The sequence below is a fragment of the Akebia trifoliata genome, chromosome 14 (assembly GCF_017979445.1).
Source record: "Akebia trifoliata isolate Shusen 1 chromosome 14, ASM1797944v1, whole genome shotgun sequence".
NCBI classification, from domain to species: domain Eukaryota; kingdom Viridiplantae; phylum Streptophyta; class Magnoliopsida; order Ranunculales; family Lardizabalaceae; genus Akebia; species Akebia trifoliata.
The window spans coordinates 6882120-6904857 of NC_141388.1; the positions used below are offsets into that span (position 1 = coordinate 6882120).

General features: G+C 36.6%; 1 protein-coding gene across 4 annotated transcripts in view; it reads left to right on the top strand.

Annotated features, from left to right (window-relative positions):
- Nucleotides 1-22738, top strand: part of LOC147385891 (ARM repeat superfamily protein) — a 37184-nt gene that overhangs the window by 6596 nt on the left and 7850 nt on the right. For 2 of the 4 annotated variants that reach the window (XM_086422622.1, XM_086422625.1), the window contains 30 exons: nt 1418-1495; nt 1715-1782; nt 1864-1963; nt 5287-5445; nt 5541-5630; nt 5761-5826; nt 6043-6141; nt 6237-6311; nt 7534-7593; nt 10648-10737; nt 11838-11959; nt 12578-12707; nt 12796-12875; nt 13582-13717; nt 14551-14632; nt 15641-15786; nt 16145-16225; nt 16483-16583; nt 17981-18219; nt 18320-18429; nt 18589-18717; nt 18820-18915; nt 19000-19133; nt 19211-19283; nt 19428-19559; nt 19679-19860; nt 19957-20079; nt 20194-20254; nt 20327-20422; nt 21335-21435. In XM_086422622.1, the coding sequence (XP_086278748.1) occupies nt 1418-1495; nt 1715-1782; nt 1864-1963; nt 5287-5445; nt 5541-5630; nt 5761-5826; nt 6043-6141; nt 6237-6311; nt 7534-7593; nt 10648-10737; nt 11838-11959; nt 12578-12707; nt 12796-12875; nt 13582-13717; nt 14551-14632; nt 15641-15786; nt 16145-16225; nt 16483-16583; nt 17981-18219; nt 18320-18429; nt 18589-18717; nt 18820-18915; nt 19000-19133; nt 19211-19283; nt 19428-19559; nt 19679-19860; nt 19957-20079; nt 20194-20254; nt 20327-20422; nt 21335-21435 (3239 nt within the window). The remainder of the gene's footprint in view (nt 1-1417; nt 1496-1714; nt 1783-1863; nt 1964-5286; nt 5446-5540; nt 5631-5760; nt 5827-6042; nt 6142-6236; nt 6312-7533; nt 7594-10647; nt 10738-11837; nt 11960-12577; nt 12708-12795; nt 12876-13581; nt 13718-14550; nt 14633-15640; nt 15787-16144; nt 16226-16482; nt 16584-17980; nt 18220-18319; nt 18430-18588; nt 18718-18819; nt 18916-18999; nt 19134-19210; nt 19284-19427; nt 19560-19678; nt 19861-19956; nt 20080-20193; nt 20255-20326; nt 20423-21334; nt 21436-22738) is intronic. The other 2 variants (XM_086422623.1, XM_086422624.1) reach the window with 2 other exon arrangements.

Here is a 22738-nt window from a genome sequence, read left to right on the forward strand (position 1 = left end):
ATACCAAACTCATCAACATTGTCAACAACAACAACAACAGTAGAAAAGTCTTAACCAGGTCTTTACACCACTTGGTTCCGTTGAAGGCATACAGTGAAACCCTAAAACCCTTTCTGCTTCTTTGTCTATGCAAGAGAGGGTGAGCTTGTTGCCTTGTTCCATCTCTCATGCAAGAAAAGGGTTTTATAAATCAACAATGTTCTCTCTCTTCATTTTATTTCAACAGCTATCTGTTTTTTTTTTGTTGTGTGTGTGTGTTTTCCCCTATCCAATGGTCTTGCGTGGAAGGAAAATCTAAATATGTGAGCACTGAATTTCTTCCAGCCTATATTTGTAGTGGCAACCTAAAGGTGTAGCATGCTCTTAATCATGTTTTAGTTTAGGGAACCGCCCTAAATCTTCTTCAGTCATCATCAAAGATTTGGGGTGAGCTAAACAAATCCTATTCCTCCATTCGACCCTGGCCAAGGCCAAATCTACTGTTATTATTATTATTATTTTGAAATATATAAGATGCAATTATATTAATGAGAAGAACATCTCCAACATATCCAATTTTCTCAACAAATTTTTATTCTGTTTGCAATGTCAATGGGGTATCTATTGACCATCTCCTTCTTCGTTGCTCTTTTCTCATAACATTTGGCCTCACTTCTTTTCCCTAAATTGGTTTCTCTCTAAGATGTGAAAAATCCTATGGGCTATAACCCCCTTCTTTGTGTTGGAGCATTTGGAAGGAGACGAACATCCATATTTTTGAAGGGCGAGAGCAATCGCCTCAAGAGATTATCATTTCTATTATGGGCTCCCTTTTCTTTTGGTGCAAAGACTTCAAAGAGTTTAAAAGGGGTATTCTTTGAAGGCTTTCTATTTAGATGGGGTAGTGTTTTTAATATCAGAGTCGCAGTGTGCTGTGGTTTGTTTACGAGGCTTTAAGGGGTCTGATTTTCCTTGTTGATCTTGTTTGTGTTTTCGTTTCCCTTTCATTTTTTGGTCTATATCAGGTCATTTCGATCCCTTCCTTTCGTAATATAATGTTTTACTTGTCAAGAAGGTGAGTCTCTTTCCTGATGTGTGCTGTTTTTTTGCTGAAAATCATGGTTGGTTACAAAAAAGTTATATTTTCCTTTTGTTCTTTTTTTTTTTTGATGCGTAAGCTGGGCTTGAACCCACGACCTCAAGGTTGCCTTGCAATGTGTCAAACCAAACCGAGCTATGGGTCTAGGCCCCCTTTTGTTCTTTTCTTTAACACCCCCTATTCTTCTTCACTCTTTGGTGTTATTGCTGGTCCGTCCTTTTTGAGATCTACCAAGAATTGTGGATGTTTTCATTGTCCTTTTTTGATAGTCACTAGCTATGACTAATATTTTTGCATTCCATTTTTCTGTTGCCATTATCATTATTGTTAATGTGGCAGACCTATAATGAAGTTCAGCATTGCTTCCTGACGGTTGGTTTGGTGTACCACGAGGACCTTTTCGCGTTCCTTTTGAATGTGAGTAACTTTTCTAGCAAATATAGCTTTTGGATCTTCATTACTTGTACAATTTTAACATCATCGAGATACATTCAATCATTTTTTACTTATTATTTTTTGGTCCTGTAAGTTCAAGAACATAACTAAAATTCATCTTTCTTGCTGAGATGGACATCTAAGGAAGACCAGGTTCCCTTTTCTTTTCTGTTACTTGAATCTACCTATTATTGTTACTAGAAATGCAGGTTAAAGGAAGAACCTTTTACATTTGGCGCTCTTTGTGTACTAAAGCACCTCTTGCCCAGGTTCCTTTCCCTCTTATGATTCATAAACCTAATTTCAGTTGTCTTACTGGAGCTTACCTTATTTTCATTTATTCTTTGGAGGTTGTCTGAAGCATGGCACTCAAAAAGGCCTGAACTTGTTGAAGCTGTACGGCTGCTTCTTGATGAGCAGAGCTTAGGTGTTCGCAAGGCACTTTCAGAGGTCAGCCAAGTGTCGGAATATTTTGTTGTTACATTTTGCATTTTTGAATTCTTCATTTGTTTTTGGCTTTGATGCACAAGTGTGGACGTGGTGTCAAATATCTGGTGTGGACCAAAGTAGTAGACCTAATAAATCATATGGTTGACTATCGAAGATCATGATTTTTCTGGTGCCACAGTGAATAGATGCTGGAAAAAGAGGTTCCGATTCTCATTACAAAGCTTGTTTTGAGCTCTATAATAGCTAATTTAGGACTTTTGTCGATATTTTATGCTTTGGGCCTCAAATCATGCTAAAAATTTGGATGCAATGGTAATGTCAAGATTTAGGTGTATTATAGTCCTCATAAGAAAAATGTTTATGTTAATTTATTAGATGGATGGTTGGGATTTATTTTCTTTAAATGGATGTGAGAATTCCAGGATCAGATGGTCATAATGATCCAGTTGGAATAATTTTATTGATCTTGGGGATATTCCTGGGGAACACATTGAGAAGGGGAGAACAGGCTGGGGGGCCCTCACCCTGTTATATGTTCAGCACATGTTCAACATGGGCGTGGGGTAGGATTCTTTTTCTTTCATGGTTACCCCCCCATGTTTTCTCACTTCTTCAATAGTTTTTTGGATCCTGTTAATGTCTTGAGCTCATATTTTTGGAGGGATGTTTATTGGTGTTAGTTGAGTTTTGTTCGAGACTCTGCTCTGTGCTTGAATGTTGGTTAAATCAAATTCAAGAGTTTAGGGGTGAAGAGCTCCCCCCCCCCCCACAACACACACACATGTTTTCTCACTACTTCAGCAGTTTATGTCTTTAGTTCATATTTTTTTCCAGGGGATGTTTATTGGTGCTAGTTGAGTTTTTGTTCGGGAGACTGCTCTGTGTTTGAATGTTGGTTAGAATCGAATTCAAGAGTTTAGGGGTGAAGAAATGGTTGAAAAACCATTTGGATGTTGTTATCGTGGAGAAGATAACAAGACTGATGTTTCAATGTGTCTTCTTAACAAGGAAACAGTCTGGACTGTGGATGTTATGTTTGATGCGGCTCAGATCTGTTAAGAAAAATCTGTATGGGAATAATCAATTGTGTTTGGCAAAATCAATGTGGCGGTAAGAGGGTCTACTGGCACTGGGCGCTTTGTGAGGGTGTCTGAGCTTTAGATAAAAAGTGGTCCTGCCCTTTATTTTGTTGTTTTGTGGGGGAAACATAAAAGGATCGTAGAGCATGTACCTTGGCCATTGCTTCAGGGTGATGAGATTCATGCTTTTGTTAGGATCCTCATCGAAGGTTTTGTGAACTGGATATTTCCGATTCTCTGTGAAAGTTCCTTATAAGTTCGTATAAGGAGTTGATCTAGGAGGATGTGCAGGAGGCCATATTCGAGATCTCTTGTGCATCTTATTACCTTGTCCCAATGGGTTAATGGTTTTGAAGCATAGGGTCTTTATTGCTAAAAATTGGTCTGACTTTGATTGCTTTTGCCCTCCAAAATTGACAAGGATTCAGGACCATTCCATTATCCTCAGAGCATGGTGGGCTCTTTCGAATCGTATTCCATCCTTTGGGGGGGGGGGGGGGTAAATGTGTTTCATGGATTTACAATATTGGGTGTGGAAACCTAATACCTTCATCCAGGTCGGATGGTATTTGTAAAAGCTTGTCTTCATGTTCTTATTGAGTTCTTCTTGTTGGAGATCCCTAGGAATCATCCGATGGTTTGTCTGCCTCAAGAGTTCCGTACTCCATAAACTTCCCATCCCCATCTAGTAGCTTGTGTGGCTGTTTCCACGGAGATCCAGAATGATAAAAGACACTCTTCTGTCTTTCTGACGGAGGATAACAACTTTCATAGAGGCATAGATACTCTATCTATTGATGTTGTTTGCTGAAGGTCCATGGTTTGCGATTTACATGTTGGTAAGGGTTGGTATTCATTGGTTCAAGTCATTTAAGGAGTTATTTGGTGCATGCCATCGATCGAAGGGAAAGATGACTCAATGATTTACATTGTTGATGAATTCATTGAAGGATTGCTAGGTATTTGTTCAAGGTGCGATCTCTTGTATCTAGGATGCTCAAATCCAAGTGTAGCATAGATTGCCATTTTTTTTTTTTTTGGGGGGGGGGGGGGGGGATGCACTACCACCATTTGCGTACTTGTTGGATTTGGAATCATCTGCATTGAGGCCCATTGATGTCATCAATGAGTTGAGCTCATTGTAATGTTTTGTCTCTGAGTGGGCATAGTCAAGGACCGGGAGTCTTTGGTTCATGAGTCTTGAGGCCCATCCCAAATCCTAGCCCATTATCCGGAGCATTCCATTTTTCTGCCAGGTTACCATTTTCTCTGCAGTTGTTAGTTTCGATTAGCATGAGTTTCTCTTTGCTCTAGAGGTGGTCCTTCCTGCTTTTGTGAGGAAAGGTATGGTGTTGGTCTCATTCCAGATCATGAGCTGCAAGAGTTCTCAATGGTCAGTAATGGTGCTAACCAGGAGAGTAGGGCAGTTTGTGTCTGTAGTTGTTCCTAGTCCTGGTTTAGGATCTTTTATTTAGTCGCTTTGTATTGGGGGCTGCTAGGTCTTGACTTTTATTTCGTGTTGTATTAGTATATCTTCTGTATATCCCTTTTCTTTTATATAATTTCGTTTATTTTATACAAAATTGAATCGCAGGATACACTTTTGATTATTGAATACAAGACATGCTTAGGATTTAGCTTCTCTTTCGATTGCTTATGTAGCACCTTGAAGGAAATCTTTGTGCCATCCTGCAGGATATTTTATGTTGATCTTCCTCTAAGAAATCTTGGCCTCGATGGTGATTGAAGTTTTTCTCCCTCTGCCCGTACCATCATCTTCTGCACAACAGAGATATATTTTCCCCTGCATCAATTTTAGATAAGGATATGGACTGACATTGTTCATGAAAGCTGAAAACTAGGATATTGAACTCAATTGTATCACTTACTTAAGAAGAATACCTCTAAGAGGGTATAATGAGTTATATAATTGGATTTATAATGTGTTATACTGTGAATCTTGGGAACTGTGGCATGTGACACGTTATCAAAAATTGAAAAAAGGAATACTAAAGTTTGAAAAAATGGAATACTAATTGTATCTTTCACACTCAAATGTTGAATAGTCCTTCATGTGTCAACCATGATTCTTTACATAGTCAGAAAATTTCTTGCAACCTAGGTTCTCGGGTACATTTTTTCTGGATATTATATGTTTAATTTTAGCTGTTATCACACCATTCATGATATGATTTGGTTTTGTAAGTCCTACTAATATAGAGATGTAATACTCTTATGTGACAGTTGATTGTGGTCATGGCTTCGCACTGTTACTTGGTTGGTCCTTTAGGAGAGTCGTTCGTTGAATATCTTGTACTCCATTGTGCTATATCAAAGGAAGAACTAAAAGATTTTGAGAACTCCAACGGAGCTTTTCATTCTTTTCCATATAAAAGATCGGAGGTTTTACATCTGACTTTTTTTTTTATTATCATCAATAAGCGCTTTATTTTACTTTTCAATCTTACTTATGTAGCACCATGACAAACTACTTCTAGGTGAAGATTGGAGCTGTTTGTCCAACAGAGTTGAGAGCAATATGTGAAAAGGGTCTTCTTTTGCTAACTGTTACAATTCCAGAAATGGAGGTACTCTTGATTTCCAATTCTTGACATGTATTAAATGTGTTCTCAAATGCAAGTTTAATTTCTAGATGGCGATCTTTATTATGACTTCCTTTCCATTTTTGGATGTTGTTTAAAATCCAAATTTTTACAGCATATCCTCTGGCCTTTTCTGTTGAAGATGATCGTTCCAAGGAAGTATACTGGTGCAGTTTCTATGGTAGGAGTTTAGCTGTTTCTTCTTACTTCCCTGAGCACTGTGGACATTTCTTTCCAATTATAAATTTGGTATTATCCAATTATAAATGTGTGTGTGTGTGTGTGTGGAGATGGGTACGTTGGTATACATGTGGTAGCGGATGGTGGGAGGTGGTGTTTGCTGTTGTGCCTATCTGGCCAGTCACTTTTCATTTGATTTATTATGCTGTTTTTACAGGTTTGTAGATGCATCTCAGAATTATGCAGGAATAGATCATCTTATACTACTTCCTTGCTTACTGAGTGTGGAGCCCGTGCAGATATTCCTAAGCCCGAGGTAGAAGCTTTGGTCGTGTATTTAACTTTCATTTTTATCTTCTTTAATACGTGGGATTTAAACCTTGACCATCTATAGGGTGCACTATAATGCAGGAGCTTTTTGCACGGTTGGTGGTGCTTTTGCATGATCCTCTTGCTCGGGGGCAGTTGGCGACTCAGATTTTGACGGTCACTGCCTTTCTTTTTGTGCTTGATTAAGTTGGATTTATTTACATGATATTGACAAATAATTAGGAGGAAGTCCCCCATAATTAAGAGGAAGTCCTTGTCACCCAATTGAATTTGCTTCTCATTTTTATGCTCAAGACTGACTTGTTTTTTGAGGAATAGTAACTTGGATCGATTAACTGTTCGTATTGTTTAAATTCTTGTCATTCTTTGGAATATATTTATTTTTCGACATCCATGTAACAAGGGCATAGACAATGTGTCAAGGTGTCGTGACATGGCACCATTGAGAAGTCTATAAATCTGACAGTTACACATCTATTATAATTTTAAGTACGGTTAACCGGAAAGTGCTTTCAGTAAGAATATAGATTAGGGAGGAGATTGCCCTTGGGTTATATTAAATGACGTAGCAAAAAAGAAAACAAAGATATAATTAGTTAATCACAATATTTTACCCTCAATTAGTGGAAGTCTTGTCCTTGAAAAGTATGTAGGAAATGATAGTTTTTTATTCAAGTGCATAAGCCAATGTATATGAATTATTTTGGTCAACACCATAAGAAAAACTTGACATCAGGCACTTGTTTTAAACTTACTAATCCCTCTAATAAAAATATTCCTTCACATTTTTCTAGCTACTTTAAGTTGCATGCATAAACTTAATGACCATGCTTACTACATAGACCGAGGTAAATTTGGTCATGGTGATTGGTCTGTATAGCAACTGGAATATTACATTGATACTCCGGATTTCTCTCTGATGCTCCCAAATTTAAAGGAAGGGAGACTATTCTGGAGCCATATAAAAGAGAGAACTATGCTTGTTTTGGTGTTTGACACAGGTACGAAAAATGTACTGACCACCAAAATTCAATAAGCTGACAAGTTCATACAAATTGGAGAGAATGGTTCGGTTATTTCCCATCTTCAGTTCAGATGGAACCATTTTCGATATATAAGCTATATCAGTTACTGAAATAAGTTTCCTACATAAAGTAGATAAAGTGAGAGGTTTTAAAGTACATTATGCTGGCGAAATTTAGCTAAAAGAGTGTTGCTGGTTCACCTTTTTGTTTGTTTGCTTGTTTTCCTAGTTGTGTTTTCAATGGTAAGTACCTTTTAGTGTCATGCAAGTCATTTGCGATGGAGTGTTATGCTCAGTTCAGGAAACAACTCCTCTTAATTTATTATTGTTATTTTTTATTTTTGGTCCTTGCAGGTCTTGTGTTACTTGGCACCTCTCTTTCCAAAGAATATTAATTTATTTTGGCAGGATGAGGTATGTAGTATAAGGTTGTGTTATATAGGACACCCTGATGAGAGAGTGTGTTCCTTTCTTATTTTTTGGTGTTCGACTGAAAGGAGATGTGTCACAAGCTTAGAAAATGAGTTATTTCAAGAAAGGAATGATACCATATGCCTCAAATACAAATATTTATCTCATGGATGAAAATTATATTATCAATTAAAGCTCAATAACTTATTGAATGTGATGGACTATAAGAACTTGGATAGTTGGATATGCTTGTGCATTATTAGATTGTTCTCCAATTGCATTAGTAGAATGTGGTGCTCTCCAAGTACGTTATGCCATAAAAATTATGTATATGCCAGTTCTAGGTTCTATTTGTTTCAGATTGAATGTCAAATGCATAGAACCAAAAACTACAATAAAAGTTATTTATGTTGTAGTTGTTTTGGTTCTAAAATAGGTGCTCAGAACAGGGATAGTTGGTCTTTATTCCAGTCGGATCCCTGTTTATTAGTTATTCATTTGATGCCTGTATGAACGAAGTTCTGTTTTATTTTTTAATTGCTGTTGAGTATGTACTAGATATCGACAACTTATGGAGTGTTGAGTGTAGGATTCACTTGAGTGTTATGTATTTTAGTACCCCTATTTAGCCTGTGATCCTCTTATATATTTATATATCATATATATTTGATAGATAAAAGAGAAATTATATTAAAAAGAGAAGGGAGGTCGAGGTGACCAACCCGAAAATATACAAAACAGAAAAAGCCCCCAACAAGCTACGGGGTCTCTAAATTACGGACCAAGTTCCACCGTACAATGGAACCCTCAAAGAAAATACCCTAAAACTCCTTGTACAGTTTACTCCACACAAAAAGAAGAGCAAAAACATAAAAATGACATCTTGGAGGTAACTTTCCTTGTTATCAAAGATACTACTGTTCCTTTCCTTCCAAATGCTCCAACAAACCGCAAAAGGCAAGATACTCCAAAGAATGCGCTTAGATCTCTTACAAAAACCACTCTAGAAGAGCCAAGACTGAAATAGAGCTTGTATTGAAGAGGGGATCCCAAACAAAGATGAAAAATGGGTCTATGATTTCTTTAAACTTTAAAGATGACATGTACTTTTAAGGTCAAGATGGGTGATAAGGTGAGAGTTTGGGAAGGTATTTGGTGTGAGGATATCTCATTTCATATTATTTTTCTTATTTCTTTGCTTTGTCTGATTTTCCGGGGGAAATAGCTCCTGAGTATATTGATGTTTTAGTTTGGATTGAAGTGAAATTGATCTGAGTAGTTACAGGAACCCTAACAAGCGACCCTAGAAAGGATACATTTTTTTCCTTGAAGTTTTCTTGAACAAAGTAGCTTGAAGACGACCTAACAATGACGAAATCATTGTCCCTGATTATCATAACCGTTAATCATCTCAATTTCTTTATTGTTGTTCTTCCCCCTTATTCTTCTTGCTCATTTTAGACTCCTAGGTCATGAATTCAGCTACTGATTGAGTTTTTAGCTTGATTCTACTTGAAATCCAATTAAGTTGACTCATTGAGTTCTAAAACCTTGCTTCGTGTCATACTTGAAATGGAGCATATATATTTATGGAGGTGAGTAAGAGAATTTGGAAGTGGGATATTTGCTTTAATGCTCTCCTATTTTCCACTTACAATAATGTGGGGATTTGTTTTTGGGTAAAGTTTGATGATGAGTAGCGGGGATTTTCTCCAAGCTATTATTTTTCTTTTGACGTCAATGCTTTATATGATACATACGGTGGACCACTTGATTGATATTAGAACCATGCCTAATGCGTGCTTTAAATAAGTTATTATCATGCTGTGCCAAAAGTAAGTATTATTGTTTCCCTTTTTAATATACTTCATTTACTTTTAAACGTAAGTACTGCATTAAATGCTTGTATTTGACATTCAAACAATATTGTCAACCCGAAAGTGAAAAAAATTAGAATTAATACTAAGCTGATGGAGTTACAATGGGTAGCGGTACTTGGGGGGTCTTTGGAAGTGCATTTCTTTGGTAAGAGATTAAGTAGGAATGGGATATAAAGCAGGATCTCTTTATGAGCAAATGTTTCGGCTTGTAATATGCAAAAGGTCTCTTAGTCATCATTTTATCATATTTCTTCTCGATACCGCTACTGAAATTGAGACTTTGCGGTAGCACTTACTGTCTGGTTGTGAGCACTTTGAAGGAAAGGAAGTTCTTCAGACGGTCGGTGAACTAGGCGGTTATAGGGTGCCAGCCCAGATGGCTTTCCCACTGTTTTTTCCAAAAGATGTTGGCTCATCATTGGGATCAATTTTATGAAGGTGATGGATGAGTTCCATCAGGAGGGTTTCTTGGACTAGAGAAATACCGCTTTTATTACTTTGATCCCAGAGAAACAAGGGAGCGATTCTTTGAATGATTTCAGAGGCCAATTAGTCTATTGGGTAGTGTGTACAAGATTATCTCCAAGACTTAGCTCCCTGGAGGTGTTTCATGTGTGAATCCTCGTTTGTGATTGGGCTGTTTGGTCAGTCTTTGTGAGATCTTCCCTTGCACGATTAATGTATTGTAAGGTACTTCAGGGTTTTCCTACCTATATCTTTATAAACAGTTGTTTTCTGATCAAAAGAATGTTGTCATTGGATCTTCCTACAATACCTTGTTCCTCCGGACATTGATACCCATTTGTCTGATGGATTGTTATCTGGAGTCACTTTTTATGGGCTTAAAAGGTAATGCAAATTTCTTGTAGTGATTAATACATGCCAAGGTATTATTGGATGGACATACTGGGTGCTGCTTTTCCTGTTGAGTAATCTTGCAGTGGATTTAGAGAGTAAAATTTTAATTTCTGACTGAATTTGCCAGTACTAACGTAATTTCTTTTCATGATTTCTTTTATGCTGTTGTATAACATTTAGTTATAGATTGAGTTTTTCCTGGTTCTGTCATTACATTTTGTTATAGATGGGGAGTTTACTTTGTTGATTTCTGACAAAACTTTGCAAGCTGGCTTTGCTTGAGAAATTCTTATTCAGTGCTTGTTTTGGTAAGCTCTAGATTCCGAAAATGAAGGCATATATCAGTGACCCAGATGACCTAAAGCTGGACTGTTCATACCAAGAGACTTGGGATGACATGATCATAGATGTAAGATTTACTGAGTTTCTGAAACATTAACTTACGATTATGATTAGATTTAGGGTAATTTTCCTTTGGATTTTTGGTTATGGAGAATTTTATTATTTTTTGGGTAGACTTTATGTCCCCCGTGTCTAATAGAACTCCTCTTTATGAGTTCCAACAGGCAACTTGTTGTGTTTGGTTGTCGTGCATGTATGATCCAAGTCTAACTGTACTTCATCTGATAAATTACAGTTTTTAATGGGGCAAACAGAATTGGTCAAAAAACCATTCTGTTGGTTTGCTTTACTCTGTTAACATGAGTCCTGGTTTACCAGAAACCTGAGCCAGCTTAATCAAAACCAGTTTGTTCAGGGTCTGTTTGTTACGGCTTTTTTTGGTGGCTTTTTGGGCTGAGCCGAAAAAGCCAGAAAAATGTTTGTTGGTAACGGCTTCTGCTTCAACAACTTTTGTGGCAAGCCCGAAACTGCATTTTTGAGAAGTCTTGCTGGGGCTGCTTCCGTGTGAGAGCCACTAATAGAAGCCAACACCGAAAAATGTATGGAGGTGAAATGAAGATTTCACCCCCCATTCTTCTTAACTCATCGATTAAACAACAAAATCAATTTGACCTCTCTCTATTACTTCTACTACTTTTTCGTCAGTTTCTGTAACAAACAAGATTCTCTTGGAAGCAACTTTCCAGACTCTGAGCTTCTACTTCTCCTAGACACAAAATCATGAAGCAGAAGCTGGAATCTGCAAACCCTAAGTAATTGGGTTCTAATTTCTAACTTCTAAACTATTCTACCTGGAACTGACCAGAGACTGGCAAAACTGGTTTGGTCGGGTTTTTTAATGGGGTTGATCCAACTTATTACTACTTTCTTGTTGATTGATTTAACTACAGTTTTTTTTTATTTTTTATGTACATAAATGAGATTTTGTTTACTATTCTTCACCCATACGTAGTGCTAGTTTTTCTTTTGTGTTGAATCAGTATTCTGTAGGAATCTGTTATCCAACATATAACCTAAGCAACCTCATTGTACGGATGAGGTTTGATAGAAAAATGCATCGTAGTGAATTTTTGTATGTCCATTGATTTATATCCTTTGGCCTGACAGTTTCTTGCTGAATCTTTGGCTGTGATCGAGGATACTGAATGGGTGATTTCTCTAGGAAATATTTTTGCCAAACAATATGAACTTTACACGTCAGATGATGAACATTCAGCTCTACTTCATAGGTACTTCTGCATCATTTGCAATTTTTGCTTTCTAAATTTTGTGAAAGATGTTTTGGGTTGGTGTCAAGACAACTGTTGTGATATCATTTTTTCAATATATCCTTTGAGAAGTTCATTACAAAGGGGATTCTTAACATGGAATTAAAACTCAGTTTCGCGTCTCGTCTCGTCCAGGCCTGATACCGAGTCGTCTCGGACGAGTTTTCCGATACGTTTGAGACGTCTTGTGAGACATAAAAAATTTGAACGTGAGTCCTAAATCTCAGTCAAAAAATGACTTTGTGAGTTGGTCTCGTTCAGCTCCGATATCGAGTTAACTCGGGCGATACGTCTCGGTCTTGGACGGGTTTAAAAACCATGATTCTTAATGTTCCTTTCTTATGCAGATTTAGTAGTTCTTCCATCCTCTCTATATGTCAAATGTCTCTTCTTTTCTCGAGTTGTGAACTGAAATCCTTTTAGTATGGTATAATGGGCAATTGCTTGGATTGGAGTTGTAGATTCTTATCTTATCCACTCTGACATGATGGCAGTAGTCGTTGGTGTTTGAGTGTACACTGTACACTGTACACATATGGTGGGAGGCCTTAAATGTTTATCTATATCTTTCCGGTGCAGATGTTTGGGCGTACTTCTTCAGAAAGTTGATGACCGAGCTTTTGTTAATGAGAATATCGATTGGATGTATAAACAAGCTAATATTTCAGTCCCAATAAATCGGCTTGGTCTAGCGAAAGGCATGGGGTTGGTATGTAGGTGTAGTAGCTTTTAACCCTTTGTGAAAACACTGACCTTTTTTATGATTAAGGGTATTAAATTTCTAGTTTTTCTTACAGGTTGCAGCATCACATTTGGATACTGTCTTGGAAAAGCTGAAAGTCATTCTTGACGGGATTGGACAGAATATTTTTCAAAGGTACCAGTGGGTGGTGAGAACAATTGAATGTGACACACAACTTTCTAAAAAGAGCTATACAACTTTTTTCAGTTGCACCAAGTTTGTTGTACATTTTTCTTTGATGCAATATAGGTAGAGAGAAGTTTTTGATAAGAATCTAGAGATCTGATTTAGCCAATAAGTGAAGCATTGTTCGCAGAACATTGTTTTCACTTTAAAATAGTAATCAATAGAATCAGGATCCAGAACGGTGTCTACGTGGCATGATTTGGTTGGTGTTTTAAACACATTGGGCTCCTAAAGAAGCTGTGCATGCAGCACTGTGTGCTTGTAAATCCAATCAAAACGTGCCACGTAGGCACCCTTTGTTGCTATAGGAACGGGACACTGTTTTGGACTGCAACTCTAATCAATATGCTAGATTCATAATTTGGAAAGCAGTTTCCATATAAAATTTAATTATCTTTGATTCCAATAAATTATTAGGATTTCCTCTGCTATCATTCAATCTAATTTTGGTATATTTACAAATACTTTAAATTAAAAGCATATTTTCAGATTATAAGAAAAGTACCCCTATTATATTAACATGTGATACAAGGAACATGTGGAGATAATATGCTTTTAATTTACCCCTATTGATTCGAAAATCTCAAATTGAAGTTAACGGGGAAGGGGTTTCATTACTACTTGTGCTGACATTTTTAATATTCATTTGTTGCAGATTTCTTGCTTTTTTCTCTGATAGAGTCAAAGTAGAAGATGCTGATGACATACATGCTGCTTTGGCTTTAATGTACGGATATGCAGCAAGATATGCCCCATCGACAGTTATTGAAGCCAGAATAGATGCGCTTGTGGTGTGATATTACATTCTCAAAACTTGTTTACAATCCTTTTAATACACTAATTACATCTATGGCTTATGTCTCTTCCTTATTTAAGCTCTTGTTATTACTGAAGAACTAAATTCTTTGCTCTTGTTGTTTTGTAGCCATACAAAATAAATACAGTATTTTTGTTGAGATAATGACCATATTTTGTTAGTTAAGAAATGATGCCCTGTCTCTGCAAGGATATAGATTTTAAAAGAATCAAATTTATAGAGAATCACAGAACTTATGCTGTGTATACATGATGTGGATAAAAATTATTTTGCGGTCAAAGCTTTTACAGAATTGACTACATTGGAGTTTCATCTGAAAAAGAGCTGATCTGAGAGTGTAGTGTGTTACATGTAGGCATATGCTTGCTTATCAAGATTGTTAGTTTGCATACGTGGCTGCGTGGGTATACAAAAAATTCTGATTTCCACTGCCCTATGCCAGGTGAACTGTGATTCCATTGCTTTTTCTTGGTTTATGGCATACAATAATCAACCAACCTTTGCCCCAGTTCGTTATTACAGTCCATAAAGTTGGCTAGTCTGCACAAGATGACACCCTCCCATTTTTCACTCATTTGATGGCACTTGCGGATTATACATGTTTGAACCACAGACCATTCAATTTGGTTGTGAAAGACAAATGTCTGATTGATCACTGATTGGGTATGAAAAAAACTGTTGATTTGGTTTGGCTCATTGCTGCATTTATCTAGTGCTGGTTTTATTATGCATCTTTTAGTATATGGCGGGCCTATATTTTTTGGCACTCATGATGAGGATTATGTTGGCTACTGTTTATGGGTTCAGGGGACTAATATGCTTTCAAGGCTTCTTCATGTGCGCCAGCCTACAGCAAAGCAAGCTGTTATCACTGCGATTGATTTACTAGGTGCGTATGTGTATGTACGTTCCTCAAGCAATTATGAGAATTATATTTTCTTACTCACCTTTATCTAGAGAAATTAAATCTGTGGTTTACTTATTAATGCAATACAGGTTCCATATATTGTGGCATTCATAAGATATAATGTTGAATGAACAAGGTTGGTGGTGTTATTGCTGATGAATGAGTATGGGAAAGGAGTTATTTTCCTGGAGCAGTATATCATGGGGACCTGACAAAGGGGTTTGGTGTGTGTGTGTGGGGGGGGGGGGGGGGGGGTTACTTAGCATTTAATAAGCCTTTATGGGTTTGAGGAGTATTGGTTTGAATACGGGATTTATGCAGTTGCCTGCTTTAGCTTTGGAATGCAAAGCATAACTGAAAGTCGTGGTGTCTTTAACCAATCCATTTATTCTACAAAACCTAACTAGTTGAAATTCTTTCGCTTGGTTAAAATGGAAATCTTTCTTATATTTTTCCTTAAAATTTCAGATAGTAATCTGTTCTTGTTTCTGGTGAGAGTCCACCACATTTTCTTAATAGTGTGAAGTTAAAAGCCCTTAACCTATCCTACTTTTAGGAGAAAAAATAGTCTCTCAACCCACTTCATTAATCTCTCTTTTTGACCATAGAGTTGCCACCCTTAAAAGAATTCTAATGAATAAAAATTGCAAGTATGGATGTGTCAAAGTTAGCTATTTAAGAGTTTTCATGAGGTCGTGAAACTCCATATATTAGGAAAATTTTGGAATTTAAATTTACGTATTATGCTGTCTTTGGTTATATGCTAAAACTATAACCTCTTCTAATTTTCCAATTAGTTGTTCTGTTATTGTCTAGAAAATTCTTCACTTTAAATCCACATAAAACCATAATGTTTTCTTCTCCAATTCGGATGCCGTATAAAATTTTATGCATTAGTTCTGAATTTTTTTTCCCTTCGTGTTGAAATATACTAGAAAGTTGATGAGCTTTGAGAAGATCATATCTATGCATGTTATGTTGCCAATTCAGGTCGTTCTGTCATCAATGCTGCTCAAAGTGGTGCATCATTCCCGTTAAAAAAAAGAGATCTACTGCTGGATTATATATTGACTTTGATGGGGCGAGATGATGATGACAGCTTTGATGGTTCTAGCCTTGAACTCCTCCGTACTCAGGTTTTATGTTTGGATAGGACTACTTTTTCCATTAGCAAATCTTATAGTTCATTACTCCATTTTTTACTGTTCAAAAATACATTTGTTAGTGGTACATCTGCACCAACTTTCTTTTTGGTTCATCTGGTAATGGAAATTTATATGTTAGAAGAGAAGTACAAGTATTAGGTAAGTGAATTGCCTATCCTCTAAAATTCTCTCATGCTCACTTCCTCTGGTTAGAGGATCTGCCAAGTCATTAGCAACCCTAAGGGTGTATGAAAATACAACTGTCCACTCAATGTCCAACTCCCTAATGTGGTAGGCATTTGGCTGGAAATTCTTAACTTCAAAATTATTTCTGTCTATGTTTCTGCAGAGCCTTGCCATAAGTGCTTGTACTACTTTGGTTTCTGTGGAACCAAAGCTAACCACCGAAACAAGAAATCATGTTATGAAGGTATTAATTTCAGTTTTTATTTTTATTTATTTCAAACGCCCTTGTTGGTCATCCCCGTGGTGCTTTAAGAGGCCAGTACACTTGGCATGGGTTAGAAGGGGTGATTCATGTGTCCATGGAAATAATCAGACTAAGTCTGGATACCCATGTATCAATTTTTTTTGTTTTGTTTTTCCAGTGTTTATTGTCACTTGTAACTGGTCAAACTTGTCTTCCTGAATCATTTGATTTTGACCTGTGCATGATGATATTGACAGGCTACGTTGGGTTTCTTCGCTCTACCAAATGATCCATCAGAGATTGTTGATCCACTCATAAACAACCTTATAACTCTCTTATGCGCAATTCTTGTCACAAGGTACTATTTCTGTTGCTATTAATTTATTTTATGTAATATTTCCTTAAATTTCTGTTGTATTCGCTACTCGAGGTTTTTTTAATTATTATTATTATTTTTTTTTGGGGGGGGGGGTGTATCTTGTACGAAATCAACGTGCGTTTGTAACAGGACTAGGACATAGGATGGTTTTTTGACTCATTTCTTGAAAGGAAACTGTGATTTACGCCAGTGAGTTCAGCTTTGTTAGAAAGTGGACATTTTCTGGGGTTTGGCCAAGCAGGTAAAATATATTCAATACAAGTTTGATACAATTCGAAGGTTCTAAAGGGAAATAAATAGGAAGGATAAAAGAGAGATGTGAATGGAGGTAGCTATAAAATTATGAAGACTCGTGCCTTGGTTGAATATATGTGGTTTAAAATAGAGTTGGATGGATAATTAAGAATCATGTTGCCTGAGTCTAATTTGGGGTCAGCCGATTATTTATTTATTTCTGATAAGGCATATATGATGATATTAATTATACGTTCCATTGAGAATGTTGTTACAAACAAATAACCTAGGTTTCAAACTTTAATTTCAACCTAAACTTTACTGAGTTAAAATCCTTAATTAATTTGAACAAGTTTAATTAGAAAAAGAGAAGTTTTGTAAAATTTCATCAGTTTAGAGAATCAATACTAGATGGGAAAAAACTAATATTACAAAAAATAATAAAACAGGCATAATGACTACACTTACGCCTCAAGACTTTGGCTAATGAAATCCCTTGTCTCACGCCTTAGAATTTAAAACACTGGTTTTATCCAACTGAAGAATTATCAAACAACCACCTCATTTTTAGCTAACTTTAGAAAATTCATCACTCATTTCCTTTATGGGATTAAGATCCCTTTTCTTGAGCATGCAGCTCAATACAAGGGAGAAGTAGACTTTTTAAAGGCATTTGAGGTGTAGGACGCACGCGGTCAAAGTTCTAAAGGTGTTGGAAAAAATCCTTATTTTTTGGGTGCTTAGCCTCACCTAGACACCTACTTGCGTTTTAGTAGGGTTTATGCATCACAATTTTAGCTTTTCTACTGCTTTTTATTGGAGGCTTGCATCTCATGTGCACGCTACTAGTGGTTATAAACTTGTGTAGCCAGTTGCCACAATTTAACAATAACATTTTAATTGTTTCTGGTTCTCCGAACTTGTAGTACTTATCTATTATAGGTTATAGAAAAGTAACACTAACTACTTACGTGCCCCTTATGAAATATATCAATATCGAGGGAGTAAATGCATCAAGGATTTAAAAAGTGTTTGACATCAAAGACTACCCTAATTATACTTGTTCTCCTGGATATATACAATGCTATCAACTGTAGCCTTTTGCTTGCCCCTCTCCTGACTCCAGTATCTGGCTTAATCAGTGGAGAAGATGGAAGAAGCCGAGTAGAGCAGCTATTGCATATTTTGAGGCAAATTGATCTTTATGTTTCCTCTTCTGTGGAGCATCAAAGAAGAAGAGGTTGTGTTGCAGTGCATGAGATGCTTCTGAAATTCCGGACACTTTGTTCTAGTGGGTTTTGCGCCCTTGGTTGCCATGGAAGTTGCATTCACAGCCATCAAATTGACCGAACGCTGCACAGGAATTTTTCCAACTTGCCATGTAATCAAGTTCCAAGCAGCTTTCTTCATCCTTTTTGCCCACACTTTCTGCATCTGTTTGTCCATAACTTCATGTTGTTTGTTTTGTCTTCAAATACCAGCTGCATTTGTATTGCCAAATCGGGCCTCCTTGTGTCTGGGGGAAAGGGTCATTGTTTATCTTCCGCGTTGTGCGGATACCAGTTCTGAAGTTAGAAAGATTTCAGCTCAGGTTTGTAATTAACGGACACTGACTTTAACCACTTCTAATTTATGCTCTAATTCAATATTAACCTTTCTAGAAAATAAAGTTGCTCCTGTTGTATCGTGTATTCGTCACTATGATTGTGATATAGTATCTCAGTCTTCTACTCTTCTTGGATGGTTGTAGATTCTTGATCTATTCTTCAGCATATCCCTTTCACTTCCAAGGCCAGTAGGATCGACTGTCATAGAAGCTATAGAAATGTCATACAGTGCTCTGTCTTCCCTTGAAGATGTCATTGCCATTTTGAGAAGAGTGAGCATCTTGGCAATTCTCTGTTCTTTTTTTTTTTTTTCATTTCTTTTCTTGATTATAACCATTAAAACTGGTGAGTTGCTAATTTGACATTTGGTTGAGAATTTGTTTTTCCCCCTTCAGGATGCTTCAATTGATCCGTCGGAGGTTTTTAATAGGATTGTTTCCTCTGTTTGTATTTTACTAAGCAGGGATGAGGTAAGACCTTGCTATTTTATTGCAGATATAATAAAAAATTTATGGTCTAACAGCTTAATATTAGTCTCAATGATTTCTTGACAGCTTGTTGCCACCTTGCGTGGTTGCACTGCTGCAATGTGCGATAAGATCAAGCAGTCAGCAGAAGGTACCATTCAAGCCGTCGTTGAATTTGTTACAAAGAGGGGAAATGAGTTGAAAGAAAATGATGTTTCAAGGTTTGTATAATAATTAAGCAACTTGTTTCATTGCAGAATTAGTGGAGATCTCATACCAATCAGGTCTGTGTGTGCAGGACAACACAATCTTTGCTTTCTGCTACAATGCTTGTGACTGAGAAACACTTACGTCAGGAAATTCTTGGTGCTGTATCCTTTTTAGATCAAATTGATTACACAATTAAATTTTCTACCCTACAACCCTTTGTGTTTGCTTGTATTTTGACATTGTTAGTAAATGTTGCTGATGCATTGTTCTATATTTTTAACTAAGAATTCCTTCACTGTACAAAGATTTCTTGTCTAGCTGAAAACACGAGTTCAACGATCGTCTTCAATGAAGTATTGGCTGCCGCAGGTAGGGATATCGTCACAAAGGATATTTCCAGATTACGAGGTGGATGGCCAATGCAGGATGCTTTCTATGTGGGTCCCATTATTGATATTATTATTTATGACATAATTTTCTTATGTAAGATTTCCTGCTCACTTGCATTTCACCTGTTTTATTAACAATGTCAATTTATTTGTTTTACCGGTATTAGGCATTTTCCCAGCATGCAGTACTTGCAGTTCTGTTCCTAGAGCATTTGATATCTATCCTTAACCCAACAACGATCCTTAAAAGAGATTCTGAGAGAGGAGACGATAGTAGTCATTCTGTTGACAGTCTGACTGAGGAAGATGTCCTCCAAGCATCTGTTCTTGCTCTTACTGCCTTGTTCAGGTCTCGACCAATATAAATTGCAACCATTAGAAGAAATTTTTTGATAGTCATCTTTCTTTGTAGTCTATCACAACATTGTGGTATTTTTCTTCACAGAGGTGGCGGTAAAGTCGGGAAGAGAGCTGTCGAGCAAAGTTATGCTGCTGTTCTCTCTGCTCTTACACTTCAATTAGGAAGTTGTCATGTTCTTTTGGGATCTGGTCAGCAGGAACCTTTACGGTACTCGTGTTTGCATATATTTTTTATTCCAGAGACTGGATTTGGTTATTATCTACTTTTTAATCTGTGCAGGAGAATTCTCTTTGAATGCTATCTGTTTCTCTTACTTTGTAGGACCCTGTTAACTGCATTCCAGGCATTCTGTGAATGTGTTGGAGATCTCGAAATGGGAAAGGTGTGTTGATTTAGTTATCTTGTTCATTAATAAAGAATTGCAGTGAAATAATGTAAATATTTTTGTGTGTAGATTTTGGCTCGAGGTGGAGAACTAAATGAAAATGAGAAGTGGATCACTCTTATTGGGGATTTGGCAGGTTGCATCTGTATAAAGAGACCTAAAGAGGTAATGCGATATACTTGGGGTACTCTTCCAGTTCTCTATTTTTTCCTTAATCCATCGTAAAAGTTACTATCATATAAGAGGCAAGAAGGATACAACAGAAATACTAGAGAAAGGCCCTAAGCTATTTAGAAGACAGTAGACTACATCTTTTTTCATTCAATTTTTCCTATGAGAAGCAAACTATCAGTGGATGACATTCTACTGTACAAGAAGAGGTTCTGGTGTCAATCCCAGCTTGCCTACCAAATTTTTTTTATGGAAATAGGGGATGGGTATTATAGAGGTAGACTCAACTCCTTTTAGAAGTGGCAGGTCTCTGTTACATATCCAGCTATCTCTGTTACATATCCAGCTATGGTGGCAAGCTCAAAGGGCTCCCGTGTTTCACCACCTCAACATCCACCTACATGTAAAGTTTTATCCCAACAACACATTGTTACACGAAAAAAAAAGAGGCATGTTTCTTTGTGCCTATTTGAATTTCTTTTTTCAAAATTCAATGGCTGTAATTCACGTGAGAGAAATACAATGGTACATGGTAGGGTATAGGCATGACTGTCTGGGTTGGGCATGTCAGCCCTCCTCGTGCAAATAAAACCCTACATTATCGTGATGAGTTCCTGCTAACCAAGGTGTGGTTCTATCCCACTATATTGGAATTGAGCACCTACATACAATATATAATTTCTGAAGTTATATGAAATATTATGTTTTTTCAATTATTCTTGACAAAAAGTAGTGGCAAAGTTCAATTATGCATCCACATACAATAAAATTTTGAATTTCTAATAGTTCCTTTATTTGGTATTTAGTGCAAGCCTTTCTGGTAATATGGTTGTTTATTTCATCTGTAGTTTGCATTAATGTTTCTCTAGTTTTTTCTTCTCTACTTGATATTATTTTTCTGTCCAGATTCCAGCTATATGTTTGCTTCTGAGTGATGCCTTGAATCAAAACCATAGGTATCAAAGGGAAGCTGCTGCTGCTGCATTGTCACAGTTTGTCTGCTATAGGTATGACTTGGTAATCTGAACTATGCTAAGGGAAATTAGCTATATGTTACTGTCACTTGTGTATGTTCAGAATTCCACAAATTCTTTTAATAAACTAATGCAATTTGCTGAGAGAAATTTCAGATTGGTAATAGAAGGTTGATCCCTATGTTTCAGGAGAAGTTCCAATGATAAGCTAGTAATGAATATGCAGCTAGGACATTTTTCTGACCAGATTAAGCTTTTATCTCTCATGTCCATATGGAGGGAGAATAATTCATAAAGTTGATATGCTAGCTAGAGATTGGGAAGCTACAATTCGTATCATCATCTGGGTTCATACGGCCAATTTGTGATTTTCTTGTTGAGCCTCTTATGTATTTGGCTTGTCTTAGCTAATGTACTTCTATGCAACAAGGTCATTCCATTCCCTGTGCTGTGCTAATGTGTTAAGACACCATGCCAACACACTTTATATCTGCTTATTCACACCACCATTCCCTATGAGCTAGCAAATACGAGTACGATGAGATTGATGAGTGGAAAGACAAATATAATTAGAAATGAACACATCAATGAAAATTTAGTAGCTCCAATAAGTGATAAAATTAAGGGAAAGTTGATAGAGAAGGCTTAGTGATGTAGGGTAGAACACACAAAGCTAGAGTTTATGTTAAAAATCTGGTTCTAAGGTGAAATCCTAAGAAACTTCGATCAAAACATTCTAGAAACTTTGATCTAGGTTTGAAATTGATAGAAGTCAATCGCAAACATCAAAATTAAGAACCAATGTCGGGCTCTTATGCTCAAAATTTCAAGAAAAAAAAAAAAAAACAAAGAAGGGGAAGAAGTCTCTTCTTTTTCTTTTATTAATCAATCTTAAAAAAAAATTAACTCATACAATTTGTTTATTGGAGCTCCTTATATAGATAACTCCATAACAACTTAGGAATCTTCTAAAACACTAAAAAATTAACTTCCTAATCTATCTGTAACATATTACTAACCTTTTAATCTTATTAGAACTCAATTTAAATATCTAATTATGACCTAAAGAATAAAAACAAATTTTAAATATAAAACAAATTAGAAACTAACTAGGAAAAGAAACTACTTAAGCAACTTAAAAAATAGAAACTCAATAAAAGAAAGAGTCCTAAGAGAAGTTGGACTAGGTCTTGTAGACCGGTCAAAGCTTGGGTCGAGTTGATTCGGTCAAATGCTATTGATTTATTTCTTCGATGCATCTTAACTCGATCATAGGCATTGAGATAAGTGTCGGCAAGTCTATCTACATCACTTAGTCATGTGCGAGAAGAAGGAT